At 44.5% G+C, this 15,000-nt stretch overlaps 3 protein-coding genes across 9 annotated transcripts in view; all 3 read right to left on the bottom strand.

Annotated features, from left to right (window-relative positions):
• Nucleotides 1-2,948, bottom strand: part of LOC143714461 (uncharacterized) — a 7,628-nt gene extending 4,680 nt beyond the window's left edge. The window contains exon 1 of the mRNA XM_077205680.1: nucleotides 2,807-2,948. The gene's annotated coding sequence lies outside the window, so the exon portion shown is untranslated. The remainder of the gene's footprint in view (nucleotides 1-2,806) is intronic.
• Nucleotides 1-15,000, bottom strand: part of LOC143714367 (uncharacterized) — a 288,790-nt gene that overhangs the window by 140,443 nt on the left and 133,347 nt on the right. The window lies entirely within an intron of this gene.
• The window catches only part of LOC143714451 (uncharacterized), a 6,944-nt gene continuing 3,379 nt past the window's right edge, over nucleotides 11,436-15,000 (bottom strand). For 4 of the 7 annotated variants that reach the window (XM_077205664.1, XM_077205663.1, XM_077205665.1 and 1 more), the window contains 4 exons: nucleotides 14,928-15,000; nucleotides 14,698-14,736; nucleotides 14,547-14,585; nucleotides 11,436-14,301 (listed from right to left, as the gene is read on the bottom strand). The exon at nucleotides 14,928-15,000 is cut by the window's right edge. In XM_077205664.1, coding sequence (XP_077061779.1) covers nucleotides 12,116-13,342 — 1,227 coding nt within the window. In that variant the 5' untranslated portion in view covers nucleotides 13,343-14,301; nucleotides 14,547-14,585; nucleotides 14,698-14,736; nucleotides 14,928-15,000 and the 3' untranslated portion in view covers nucleotides 11,436-12,115. The remainder of the gene's footprint in view (nucleotides 14,302-14,546; nucleotides 14,586-14,697; nucleotides 14,737-14,927) is intronic. The other 3 variants (XM_077205667.1, XM_077205666.1, XM_077205662.1) reach the window with 1 other exon arrangement.

Raw genomic sequence — 15,000 nt, 5'->3', positions numbered from 1 at the left:
CAGGCAGGCAGGCAGGCAGACAGGCAGACAGACAGACAGCGTGTCGCAACTCTTTCTCTCTATGGCACTGGTTCCTGTGCATTTGTAAATCCAATCAGGCATCTGTAGATTTTGAAACACTTCTAGCGTCCACGTGCAGACTAATCCACAAATAAGTGGACTCCACCCACCGTTTACCTAAGCCAATCAGATAACGGCCATATTGAGCTGACCAATCGTAGCACGTTCTCGCTACAACCAATCACGTTAGGCTTTACAATCAGAGTGGTCTTGCCCTGAAATAACTTTGCTCATTCATTTGCATTGGCTCAAATATAATAATATTTGAGCTCATAATATTGCTTCAGTAAAATATTTTTAAAATTTGGATTTCGTTAGAGTTAGACCATTAGACCGTGTATCAAGCCAAGATTTTATGAGCCTTTGAAAATGCCAGAGAAACAGCGCTTACGTTATGGGGAAAACGCGTTATGGAAGCGTCACGTTATTCATGATAAAACAGAAAAGCATCAATACGTTGCTGACTAATGAATAACTGGATTCAACCTCGTGATAAATATGCGAGTTTGTGTAATGTTGGGAAAATTACTGTCACAACAGCTTTTCCCACTTCTCCAGTCAGGTTTTAAATAGCAGGTCCGTGTAATGATAATGCATTTAAAAGTCCGTTAAAACGCTTGATCACACAAATAATATTTCAAATGAATCAGACTTAATAATATTGTACTGTAAAAGTTACTTACAGCATCCACAATAAATTAAAATATGTATTTTTTCAGCATTGCATTATCCACTCAAAACCCCAGTAGCCTACACGCTGTTACATCAATGATGGTCATTTGGGCTGATATTTGATGTCCTCTAGCTAGCTAACGATTGTGCTTTAAAAGATAAAATCATCCGTTTTGTAATTTATTAAATCGTGTCTACCCCGTGTGAGGCTTTCTTCATTGGACAAAGCAAATGTGCAAATGATGTGTCCTCCGTATACTATCACGAATTATGATTTTTTTCATGTAGCCAGCATAGTCAATAAAGAAGATTACACGTCATATGTTCAGGTAAGAAAACAGACGCCATGGGCACAATGTGTTAACATTGCAAACATGTTAGTTTTACATGATTTGAAACTGCTACGGCAGCAGAGAAGATAATGGGCTATTTGCTTTTGACGCGCCGCTTGAGTCCGGTGGAAAGGGTGTTATGATGCTCGGGATCTGTGATGATCATAATTTATGTGTAATCCTGAGTTAATAATAAAGAATATAAATATAAAGAAGCCTTAAACTCCAATAATCTTTTGGAAACGGGGTGTTTTAACCACAAAAACAGCTAATTTGAATGAAGCTCCTATTACAGCTGCTTTCAGGGGTGCAAATATCTACAAAATTTATCAGATCATATCCAGTTCTCACCACGAGTTTAAAGCCTAACGTGATTGGTTGTAGCGAGAACGTGCTACGAGTGGTCAGCTCAATGTGGCCGTTATCTGATTGGCTTGAGTAAAGGGTGGGTGGAGTCCACTTATTTGTGGATTTGTCTGCACGTCGACGCTAGAAGTGTTTCAAATGCACAGGAACCGATTCACAAATAAATGCCAGGCAGAGTTGTGTTTGTGGCATAAAACATATTTGCAAATATATATTTTTATTTGCAAATCTCATTTTATTTATTTGTGAGTTTTATAATTTTTTTGTGAAACTCATTACATTTATTTGTGGATCTTAATCTGTTTATTTGTGAATTTGATATATTTTTGTGAATCTCTTTATATTTATTTGTGGATCATAATCTATTTATTTGGAATAATGCAACAATTCTACCCCCATAGATTACCCATTACAGTAACCACAAATTACATTATTTTATCAAATCTGTATGACATCCGTCGTCATGTAATTTCCCATACGTAATGCCATGCCATCCCATTTTGTGTAGGCCTATATCGATTTTTATAATAGCTAAGCTAAACATTTTCATCAATGACAATTGAAATGAAAGAAAAGACGGGTTCACATGACTAATAACGCCTGAGTCAAGTCAAATAAAAGTATATTCATTATAGTTCCTTTTCATAATTGTCTAAAACACTCAAAACAACATCAGAGATCATAAGTAGGCTATAAACTCAATTTCAAGATATTTAGAAGGAAAGTCTGCTTAGATAGAGATTAAGCGCTCTCTTGATAACGACATGATAGCGCTATTTTTCATGCAAAAGTAATGTAGGCTAATCGTTTGTAATCAACTTATAATAATTATATATAATAATTAAAAATAAAATGTAAATACTCTATTTTTAAATGTAATTTGAACTGTAATAAGAGATTACTACATGTGTGTTAAAAACATCCTATTGCGCGCATGCGCGTCGAGTATCAAGCTCGCCATTTCGTTACAGGATGCAGCAAAGAGTCTCGAGTAAGAACACACACACACACACACACACACACACACACACACACACACACACACACACACACACACACACACACACACACACACACACACACACACACACACACACACACACACACACACACACACACACACACACACACACACACACACACACACACACACACACACACACACACACACACACACACACACACACACACACACACACACACACACACACACACACACACACACATCTAAAATGACATTGATAAGCCTACAAAAAAAGCATTACCTACAAGCCAAAATTCAACTACAAGCCAAATTAACTGCTTAAAGTTTGCAATGGTTTACGTCAATTAATGAATATATATGCATAAAACACGTTGATGCAGAACAAACTCACCGAGTGTAGAGCTAGATTCACAGTTCAGCTTTTAGTTTCACTTGTTTTACTCCTCCCCTTCCCTTTGATCAAACTCTTCTTCTTTCCAATTTTACAGCGGTTGGCATCCAGCTTTTTGGTGCATTACTGCCCCCCTCTGCTCCGGAGTGTGGATCAGATAATAGATTACAAAATTTACAATACATCTTTGTCTATTCTCTTTCCTACACTTACATAATACAGGCAGACAGGCAGACAGGCAGATAGACAGACAGACAGGCAGACAGACAGACAGGCAGGCAGGCAGACAGGCAGGCAGGCAGACAGGCAGGCAGGCAGACAGGCAGGCAGGCAAACAGGCAGGCAGGCAGGCAGGCAGACAGACAGACAGGCAGACAGGCAGGCAGGCAGGCAGACAGACAGGCAGACAGGCAGACAGGCAGACAGACAGGCAGGCAGACAGACAGGCAGGCAGGCAGACAGGCAGGCAGACAGGCAGGCAGGCAGACAGGCAGGCAGGCAGGCAGGCAGGCAGACAGGCAGGCAGGCAGACAGGCAGGCAGGCAGACAGACAGGCAGGCAGACAGGCAGGCAGGCAGACAGGCAGGCAGGCAGACAGGCAGGCAGGCAGGCAGGCAGACAGGCAGGCAGGCAGACAGGCAGACAGGCAGACAGGCAGACAGGCAGGCAGACAGGCAGGCAGGCAGGCAGACAGGCAGGCAGGCAGACAGACAGGCAGGCAGACAGGCAGGCAGGCAGACAGGCAGACAGGCAGGCAGGCAGGCAGACAGACAGGCAAACAGGCAGGCAGGCAGGCAGACAGGCAGGCAGGCAGACAGGCAGGCAGGCAGACAGGCAGACAGGCAGGCAGGCAGGCAGGCAGGCAGACAGACAGACAGACAGACAGGCAGGCAGACAGGCAGGCAGGCAGGCAGGCAGACAGGCAGGCAGGCAGACAGACAGGCAGGCAGACAGGCAGGCAGGCAGACAAGCAGACAGGCAGACAGGCAGACAGGCAGGCAGACAGGCAGGCAGGCAGGCAGACAGACAGGCAGGCAGACAGGCAGACAGGCAGACAGGCAGACAGGCAGGCAGGCAGGCAGACAGACAGGCAGACAGGCAGGCAGACAGACAGGCAGGCAGACAGACAGGCAGGCAGACAGGCAGACAGGCAGACAGGCAGGCAGACAGGCAGACAGGCAGGCAGGCAGGCAGGCAGACAGACAGGCAAACAGGCAGGCAGGCAGGCAGGCAGGCAGACAGGCAGGCAGACAGGCAGACAGGCAGGCAGGCAGGCAGACAGGCAGACAGGCAGACAGGCAGGCAGACAGGCAGACAGGCAGGCAGGCAGACAGGCAGGCAGGCAGGCAGGCAGACAGACAGACAGACAGACAGACAGACAGACAGGCAGGCAGGCAGACAGGCAGGCAGGCAGACAGGCAGGCAGGCAGGCAGACAGACAGACAGACAGACAGACAGACAGACAGACAGACAGACAGACAGACAGACAGACAGACGGTACACACTCATGTGATACACATAAGAACGGACACTGAACTGAAGACAAGCAGGAACTAAATACACATACTAATTAACAGAAACAGGTGGCACAGATGATGACAATGACTAAACACAGGTGACGATCGTGGTGTTGACACCAGCAGGTGTGTAGACAAGAGGGATGCTGGGAAGTGTAGTGAAGAGGCGGAGACAAGACAGACTGTGACAAAAGCCACTAAATGAAGTTGTATGTAACAAAGTTCGGGAGGAGCACGTTCAGGTAATCAACCAATCAGCTCAAGAGGAAGCCGGTATAAATAAAGCTTTTCCTCACCTCCTGTCTCACGACAAGTGTCTCAGCATCCCTCCACCACCCCATCACCTCACACTCGGCTGGGTCTACCCCAGTATAGGGGGGAGTACTCTGGGTTCGGGCAGAATTCTTGCTGTCCCTCCCCCGGACAGCAAGCCAAATACGCATAAATATAACTTTAGATTTCATGTACGTGTGAACTCGTGAAAGCATTTAATGAGTGAAAGGCATAAGCGAGTTAAAGGATGAAATAACTCCAAAAAGTAATTTATTATTTAATTTAATGTGTTATATTACTCATCGTTCCAACGAACATCCGCAGACAGCAGGCCCGGATTGGCTAATCGGGAGCACCGGGAGAATCGGTGTGTTTTATTGGCTAGGAGGGCCGGTGTTGTCATGGCACTGGGTTGAATGCTTTCCCTAGGCTGAAGTCACAGCGCAGCCCCACTATTTTTTTATTATTATTTTCTCGCAGCCCCACAGCAAAAAAAGAGTCAGTTGTTAGAGATATGCGAACAGAAAATAAGAGATACAACTAATAGCGCCTACGAGTCAGGGCCGTACCCACCATAGCGCGAGGATAACCGACCTCATCATCAGCACTCAAACGCCGCTCGTCGGCAAAGGCAAAATGCTTGACCGATCAAAGCAGGATATATGTTCACAGAAGCGCGAGCCTCGCGTGAATCCCAACGCGATGCGTTCACGAGATAAGATGCAAGTGGCTAAACTAAACAGCTGTTTTACGATAGAAGTTTTAAACGACCGACATAAATAATCAGTTTGCAAAGACTGTATCAATCAAAGCTCAGCTTCGGGGAGGGGAGATTTACAGGTAAATAGACCGAGAGAAGAAGAACGAGAGCAGGAGATGGAGATGAGAGAGGAGAGCAGGGAGCAATAGCCTATTGCATACTGTGCCCAGAATGAGAATAACTTGTCTTTATTACAATGGATTCCTATTTAACACAGATATACATAAGTTTTTTGCCAATGACAGTGGAAAAATAATATGCCCCCGAACCCCCTAGCAAGATAACTTTTGGGACCTCTTTATTTATAAAACCCTGTGTACGGCTATTGCACTGAATAGAAAATTATATTTTTGAAAAATACAATGAATTACAAGGCTGTACAGAACATTATTGCAGACTTATATACTGAGGTTTTAATTACATTTTTTTAATATAGTCAGTCGGGAACTAAAGTGGGCCGGTCTAAGGCATGAAACTCCAGGGCTGAAAATGAGTCCCACTCCGGCCCTGGCAGACAGCATCGCAGAGGAGTGTGGTTAGAATGAGATTGCAATACATGTGGACTTAATAAATCCATATCTTGAGCAAAATAATCAAGCTGACATTCAGTATGTGACCGGATGCTCTTCTCCCATGTGGTCTAATAGAAATTATTAAATTTGGGGGGATATCTGCTATATCAGATATGAACAATTACAGCTTCAATTACAATTACAGATTTAAGCTGCAAGCAGCATTTATCAGTGTTCAAGCAGTTAAGGCCTTTAAGCACAAAAGCATCAAAAGACTTTGTTTTATTTAGCATACATTTAACCACTGACATAATAGATGGAAAATACCTTTTACAGCCAATACAAGCAATTTACCAAAGGAAATATGGTTTTAAAGCTTTTTAACAGTTATAGCGCCACCTATGGTCCGATCTCCATGAAACTTTACATGCTTGTCTTGAGCCAAGGATCACAGTGGTGTAAAGACCTTGATTCTAAGTCAAACGGTCTAGTTATGCGCAATTTAGTACTTTTGGTTGCTGTAGCGCCACCTATGGGCCAATCAGGCTCATACTCTGATAGGTTCTCCCCAAAAGTGTGGCCTACCATCTGGCCGAGTTTCAAGTCTCTAGGCCTTACGGTTTGGGCTGCACGATGCGTTTTAGGGGAATTTACAGCACTAAAGTGCTTGAACACCTAATAAGAAAGAGACCTTTTATACGGTGGGGGCTCAGTCAATGTCCTCTATAATAAACACAACCGTTGACAAGCTTCTTAGAACTAAAGAACAACTATACAACATACATTCATTTAACCCTTAACCTTATGGACATTTTTCACTTTTTCAGTTTTTATCTTATTTTGGCACAAGTGTGTATTTTTTATTTCACCACCATTTCCTTTAATAAATCTATTTTACACTAATAGTCACATGCAGGACCTTAAGAACAAAACATATCCCCATTGAAACTTTTAATCCCAGGGCCATTTAACTATAAAATGATGCAATCTCTGTTAACAGGCTTTCATTCTGTTGGCAAAACTTAAACATTTACATTTTTACTATTTCTTTACCAGATGTTGCTATTTTCTCAGGTTTGGCCTATAAAGCAAATCCTCACTTTATTCCTGTTTCTGCTTCTGCATATTATAGAGACAGCTGGATGAATTATGCAGCGATAATTGTGTGTGTGTGTGTGTGTGTGTGTGTGTGTGTGTGTGTGTGTGTGTGTGTGTGTGTGTGTGTGTGTGTGTGTGTGTGTGTGTGTGTGTGTGTGTGTGTTTATTAATTGATGCGCTGCTGCGAAGCGATGCCCCGAGAGCGCTCAACAGTGCACGAGAGAGACCGAAGCCCCTTTCACACAGATATTCCGGAACAAACACGGATACAGTGACCCGGGATTTGACCCAGGTTCGTTTGATTTTGACAATCAATGCCGTGTCTTAATCATCATTATGACACGGCATTGATAACGGGTTTTGTTCACACAGCGCGCGTTCCGGGACTGAACACATCAATGTTTCTAGATCCCCAACCCGGCATCAGTCCGCAATCAGAGAGCGCTCAACAGTGTGCCCGACAGAGACCCGAGTGTGTCCGAGAGCGCGCTGGACAGTGCCCGACAGAGACCCGAGTGTGTCCGAGAGCGCGCTGGACAGTGCCCGACAGAGACCCGAGTGTGTCCGAGAGCGCGCTGGACAGTGCCCGAGAGAGACCCGAGTGTGTCCGAGAGCGCGCTGGACAGTGCCCGAGAGAGACCCGAGTGTGCCCGACAGAGACCCGAGTGTGTCCGAGAGCGCGCTGGACAGTGCCCGAGAGAGACCCGAGTGTGTCCGACAGAGACCCGAGTGTGTCCGACAGAGACCCGAGTGTGTCCGACAGAGACCCGAGTGTGTCCGAGAGCGCGCTGGACAGTGTCCGAGAGAGACCCGAGTGTGTCCGAGAGAGACCGAGTGTGTCCGAGAGCGCGCTGGACAGTGTCCGAGAGAGACCCGAGTGTGTCCGAGAGAGACCCGAGTGTGTCCGAGAGAGACCGAGTGTGTCCGAGAGCGCTCGAGTGCGAGAGAGAGACCCGAGTGTGTCCGAGAGAGACCGAATGTGTCCGAGAGCGCTCGAGTGCGACAGAGAGACCGAGTGTGTCCGAGAGCGCTCGAGTGCGACAGAGAGACCCGAGTGTGTCCGAGAGCGCTCGAGTGCGAGAGAGAGACCCGAGTGTGTCCGAGAGAGACCAGAGTGTGTCCGAGAGCGCTCGAGTGCGACAGAGAGACCGTAGACTCAATAGTCTCACCTCATTTCTCTGACAGTTTATCAGAGTTACGAGTGAAGCATGAGCTTGAGCATCTATAATAAACCGTTGAGAAGCTTCTTCTACTTCAGTGTCATAGAACTGAGAGGCAACGAAACAAAATACATTCAACCCTTAACCTTATGGACATTTTTGACTTTTTCAGGTTTCTTTATTTTATCTTATTTTGGCACAAGTGTGTATTTTTTATTTCACCACCATTTCCTTTAATAAATATATTTTACACTAATAGTCACACAGAATAGTTCCACTCAGGACCTTAAGAACAAAACATTTCCCCATTGAAACTTTTAATCCCAGGGCCATTTAACTATAAAATGATGCAATCTCTGTTAACAGGCTTTCATTCTGTTGGCAAAACTTCAACATTTACATTTTTACTTCTTTTATTTCTTTACCAGATGTTGCTATTTTCTCAGGTTTGGCCTATAAAGCAAATCCTCACTTTATTCCTGTTTCTGCTTCTGCATATTATAGAGACAGCTGGATGAATTATGCAGCGATAATTGTGTGTGTGTGTGTGTGTGTGTGTGTGAACAGTTTGAAAGAGATGATATTGTACTGTAAATCATGTAAACTTGGCAGATTCATAGACACGTCTAAACTATGAAGGTCAAAGGTCACTGTGCTTTGAAGATTTTCTTTCATTCAAACACATTTCTAGTTCCTACTTGTTTAAATAATTGTTTCTTGCTTTTGCCTAACGTGTCTTTTTTGTTTTACTTATAGAACAATAATAGTTGTAAACTGGAATTGAGTTTGTATAGTTATGTATATAAACTCATACTCCTTAAAGCCATGTAATGAGTGAGAGTTAACAAAATGACATGTATTAACCCTCTATGGTACAGTGTTGCCTCCAGGCAGTCTACAATCTAAAAAACATTTACTATGATTTACTCAATATTTTTGGTGAAACATTTTTACAGTTAAAAATAAGCCACAGTCTATTTTAGTTTTTTTTTTTTTAAACAGGAAAAGATTAAAGACAATCGGGCCTGACTCTAAAACTGATTTTCAGCAGGTTCCTGTTCTGCAGAACATAAATACCTCATACACACCAGAACTCCTAAACAAGACAGCAACAAACACACAAACCAAGAGAAAAAGCATCAGAGGGAGGCCATGAAGCCATCTCAGGTCACAGATATACCTATCCATTAGATGGCGAGCAAATGTTATTTTAAATGGTCTTATTGATGTTATAGTTCTGATGTGCTGTGGAGTGTCTCATTCCAGGCTTTAGTGAGCACATGAAAAACAGATCTCTGTCCATAGCAGTTCCTGAAAGCCGGTACAGGCAGAAGTCCATTTATAACCGATCTCGTAGTCTCGCGCTCGAGCTGAGTTTTGGAACCAACGCAGTCAATGCTGCTGAAGTGTGTCCATTTAAGATTTGATAATACAAGTTTATCCCATGGCTTACTTTATAGTTCTGAAATGTAGAGGCATTACACAAAGATAGTGCAATACACTGTTGTGGATCTTATAGTCTCTGTTATAGAGTCGTGTTACTGGTTCAAGGATCTCATTTGTTGTGAGTGACCAAACAGGTCAACAATACGACAGAGTGGACATAATGATGGCATGAAGATATGTTTTACAAACAGAAAGCAACAAATATGGTGTAATTTTAGGGATGGCTGACGCGAAACAGTCGTTCCGAAGCTTCGCGAGATCCCGAAGCGAAGCGCAGATGTTTCCAAACACTAGGCTTGTTTGAGATGCGCCTTGCCTCGCCTGAAGTGTACTCGAGAGTAACGGCTGCAGTGAGAGCAGGAGCGAAGAAAGCGCAGGCTAGCCGGACAGTTCTCGCTTCTAGCAGTGGATCTGACTCCTGCGAGATCAATGATGGATATCGCGGGATTCACGCTCGTGCACAGTGTTGCTAATAAACTGGATGTAATTTAAGTTCTGTTGCTTTTATATGAAAATAAATATAATGAACAATTCACCCAAAGTAGGCCTACTTGTTATTTAATTCCATTCCAAATAAGTGTTTATCAATCATTTTTTCTTTAATACAGACAGGTGGGCTATGTGTTTTTTATATATATATATATATAATAAAATGACATTGCATAACCAATAGAAATCGCACTGTCCGAGATTTTGGGAATATTCACACCGAACATATACACATAAAACATGATATCCGAGTTTTAAAATCAAACATTTTAAAAGAGAACAATACATCACGGTTGTTTAAACCAATCAACATTAAGCTGTGTCGTCAGCAAGTCGTTTCCCATCATGCTTTTGATCAGCGCAGTCGGTGGAGAGCAACTGCGCGCGACTGCAGAATCCGACACGCGTGCCTTGCGCTCGCGAGAGTTTTTTGACACACGTCAGCATGACATCAGAGCAAGGCGGTCCGCACTCGGACACATTTCCAACCGGCATGCATTACGCGCTGATCACCGGTGATCGGTTCTGCGCAGATTTTGCTCATCTCAAACAAGCCTACTGATCCGAAGCGTGATTCAAAACACCCATGTCACGTGACTACGGCTAAATTAAGCTTCTGTGACTCCCCGTTATGTGACCGCCTGATAGCTTCAGCCAGGACCATAGAAATAATTAGGTTACCCTTTTAGCATTTTGAAACGTGCCAGACAACAATTTAGCTCTTGCCGATGCCGACGTTGGGGCGCGTGTGCCTGCCCGACATAAAGTGCCTCGGTAAGACGTCTTATGGAGATCGGTAGCTAATCGGCAAGAAGTCGGGAATGATCGCCGACCGTGAGCCAACGTAAACCCGATATAATTTTATGACCTATGCGGCGCGATCCCACTAGAGCGAGGAAAGCATTCAGACGCCTCGCTCCATTGGCTACTGGAACAGCTGAGTTTCGGCCGCGTCGCTGGAAACGCCACAGCATGCTTGGAAATCAGCGGTTCCAGTGTTAATTCAAAGGGAGCGAGGCGTCTGAATGCTTTTCGCCGCTCTAGTGGGATCCCACCGTTACGTCTTATTGATTTGTTTAGGCTAACTGTTCCAAGGACACAAGTTCAACAACACTCAATAACAGTTTATGTGATGTTTTCATCATAACATTTCTTCCCTAACAATTTGACACACTTGCATGCGTTATTTTTGAGTTGCCAGGTTTTATGACAAAAAAAAAAGTTTCAATTGATCATACACAATCTGACAACCTGGGAAATATCAATCTAACAGAAAAAAAGAGGAATGGATCAGTGATTTTAAAATTAAGTTTGATGGTCATGCAAATTAGGCTACAGGAGTTTTCCGGGAGAAATAACAAAACAGGAGGGCACTGGGAGATGACCGTCAAAATTTATTTTTTACTTTGTTTTTGCAAAAGCAGTATCATTTATTTTAACACTCCACAAATCACACTTAGAAAACTACAGGTGAAACTCGAAAAAATTATTAGAATATCGTGCAACAGTTCATGTATTTCAGTAATTCAAATTAAAAGGTGAAACTTGTTACGAGGATGCAGATTGACGAACCCAAAAGCAGACTGAATGATCTTCACACAATTTATTGAAGACAAAAAGGGGAAAACAAAGCCCACGAGGGGGCAAAACAAGACAGAACTTGGGTGACTAACTAGACAACGACACTGACAAAATACTAGAAAACAAACAACACTTCGAGAGATACTAACAATGACTAGACCTTCAATGACAAGACTTTCACAGGATACTCACAAGTAACGTTTGGCAATGAACCGACACAAGACAGCAAACACAAGGGGATAAAATAGGGAGACTAATCATGACATGACAGGTGAAGCTGACTAGACAATAATGACGAGACGATGATAACAAGGGGGCGGGGTAATGTAACGAGACAACACAAGCACATGGCTCAAAACAAGACCATGTGCTTTGCACACAAAACATGATTCTGTCATGATCCTGCCTCAAGACAAGAGAAAATCAAGGACACGAGGGCAGAATCATGACAGAACCCCCACCTTAAGGAGCGGCTACCAGACGCTCCTCAAGGGGACATCAAACACGGGACAAGACAGACTGTGACATCGACACAAACGAACAAAACACAGTAAAGGCAAACACGAAAAGACAATAACAGGATTCGGATGAAAAATTAAAAACAACAAACAAGGTAGAGGTGGCGGGGGAAAAACAGAGTTCATGGGGGGTGGTCCAGGGTGGATGGGTGTGCTGGGGGTCTTCGGAAAACGGGCTGAGGGCTTAGGGCGAGGAATCCGGGCAGGTTTGGATCGGGACACATGAGGAGTCTTGGAGGAAACAGTCCGGGGTTGATTAGGGACAGGAGGAACAGTGGACGACGGAGAGGGAATCACGACAGGGGAAGCTGAGGGTGGCGAGACAAGACTTCTGACTGGGGAAACAGCGGGAAAAGGAACAGGACACATAACAGGGGACGTAGCAGACGGCTGTGGAGCGGGAACAGAACTCACTGAATCAGACTCGGCACACATGAAAACAGACTCGGAAGCGCGGACTGCGGCGGGCTCTGGGACTGCGGCGGGCTCCGGGACTGCGGCGGGCTCCGGGACTGCGGCGGGCTCCGGGACTGCGGCGGGCTCCGGGACTGCGGCGGGCTCTGGGACAGACGGAGGGCAAGAGGCTCCCCTCCTCCTCTTCTTCCTGGGTCGCGGAGCAGAGGCCGTAGGCGGGCTTGTAACCAGTTGAGGCTGTACAGCAGGGACTGCAGTCTCAGCGGAAGAGGACTCCGAAGTCGACTCCCACGACAGCCGTCTCTCTCGTTTGCCACGGAGATCAGCGGGTGCAGATGATGCCTCGGGTGTCGAAGTGGGACGAGTCTGGTCTCCAAGCGTCACGACGCCTAACATACGACCCTCCGGGATCACCGGCAGACAGGCAGGAGGTGAAGACACGATGGGACCCTGCGGCTCCTTACGAGACAAACAGTCCACCATGTCCCGGAACGGGCGGTGGACCAGCCTCTCCCTTTCAGCCTGAGGAGGCGGAGCGTTGAGACCCGCGATGAGGTAACGGTTGACAAGGATCTCAGGTAAGAAAAACCTCCTTGCTTCCACGGCCTGAGCATATCTCCTCAGAGACCTCTCTCCCTGGGGAGGGAAAGGAAGCTTGCCCAACTTGCTGTCGGTGATAGCTGACTGCCCCCATAATTCCTGGTCAGCTGACTGTCGCTTAAGCAGGGAGGACATACTGTCTGCTGGGTTCAGTTCTGGTCGGTTCATTCTGTTACGAGGATGCAGATTGACGAACCCAAAAGCAGACTGAATGCTCTTCACACAATTTATTGAAGACAAAAAGGGGAAAACAAAGCCCACGAGGGGGCAAAACAAGACAGGACTTGGGTGACTAACTAGACAACGACACTGACAAAATACTAGAAAACAAACAACACTTCGAGAGATACTAACAATGACTAGACCTTCAATGACAAGACTTTCACAGGATACTCACAAGTAACGTTTGGCAATGAACCGACACAAGACAGCAAACACAAGGGGATAAAATAGGGAGACTAATCATGACATGACAGGTGAAGCTGACTAGACAAGGACAGGTGAAGCTGACTAGACAAGGACAGGTGAAACTGACTAGACAATAATGACGAGACGAGGATAACAAGGGGGCGGGGTAACGTAACGAGACAACACAAGCACATGGCTCAAAACAAGACCATGTGCTTGCACACAAAACATGATTCTGTCATGATCCTGCCTCAAGACAAGAGAAAATCAAGGACACGAGGGCAGAATCATGACAGAAACTAATATATTTAGTAAAAATATAACCATATACATATGCATGATTATACTTTTCAGAGGGCTGACATTTCTGTATTTAAAATCCTTTTTTTTATTATTGATTTCATGTAATATTCTAATTTTCTGCGATTTTGAATCCTGTTTTTTATAAGCTGTAAGCCATAATCATCAAAATTATAACTTTTGCACGATATTCTAATTTTTCGAGTTTCACCTGTACATCAAAAATAAGAAATTCCCTCCAAAATAGTTAGTCAGTTTAAATGAAAAATCAGTCCAATCAATGATTTCACTTAAGATGCTTGCTCGCCCGCCTTTGCCGCCCCCATTCCTGTCCCTGCTCAGCCGCAGCCAGTTCCTCACGCTCATCTCCACGTCAGCCTCGGTGGAATTTTGTTGGGCAGGATTTCTAAACACAGCGCCTAAACAAAACAAGAAAAATAAAGCAACAGGGAGAAAAATAAGACAGTAGCACAAAAGTTTATATCTTCGTTTGATTGTTTCTATAAAGACAATTCAGAAAAGTCTACGCATGTTACACAAAATAAAAACTTAAGACATTTGGTAGAGATTAATATAAATATCGAGAACAACTGATCTAAATACATATGGGTTGAATAGTGGCAGAATGTTCCTTCAACACATTGTAGGACTTTCTCAGGAGTACCTGATGAATTGGCCGTGATTTAAGGCCTGTCTTCAACAGCTGGGGAAAGTACAGGAAGAAAATATACAAAATTATACAAAAAACAATTAACAAGCAATGCTCATAATACAGTAGTTTACTGACAACAGCAGAGAGAACCTGTCCAAAATACCTGTGCATCCAGCAGCAGCTGATCTGGCAAACCTTTGACCTGTGGAAAAGAGGAAAAATATAGGTGTTAACAAAAATACAAAGAATGAAATGTGTCTTGTTTTAATAAAACTGAGAGAGAGACAGAGAGAGAGAGATAGAGACAGAGAGAGAGAGAGAGAGAGAGAGAGAGAGAGAGAGAGAGAGAGAGAGAGAGAGAGAGAGAGAGAGAGAGAGATGGAGACTTCCTACCCAAATTAAAACCGAAACAGGCAGCCAGCTACTTTAGTGACTTCTCAGTCTCAGCCTCTAGCCTTGCATAACA

The sequence above is a fragment of the Siphateles boraxobius genome, unplaced genomic scaffold (genome assembly GCF_051911475.1).
Source record: "Siphateles boraxobius isolate OS27281-9 unplaced genomic scaffold, OSU_SipBor_1 54, whole genome shotgun sequence".
NCBI classification, from domain to species: Eukaryota; Metazoa; Chordata; class Actinopteri; order Cypriniformes; family Leuciscidae; genus Siphateles; species Siphateles boraxobius.
The sequence above is the reverse complement of the archived record's forward strand: the minus strand, read 5'-3'. Positions and strand labels throughout refer to the sequence as shown.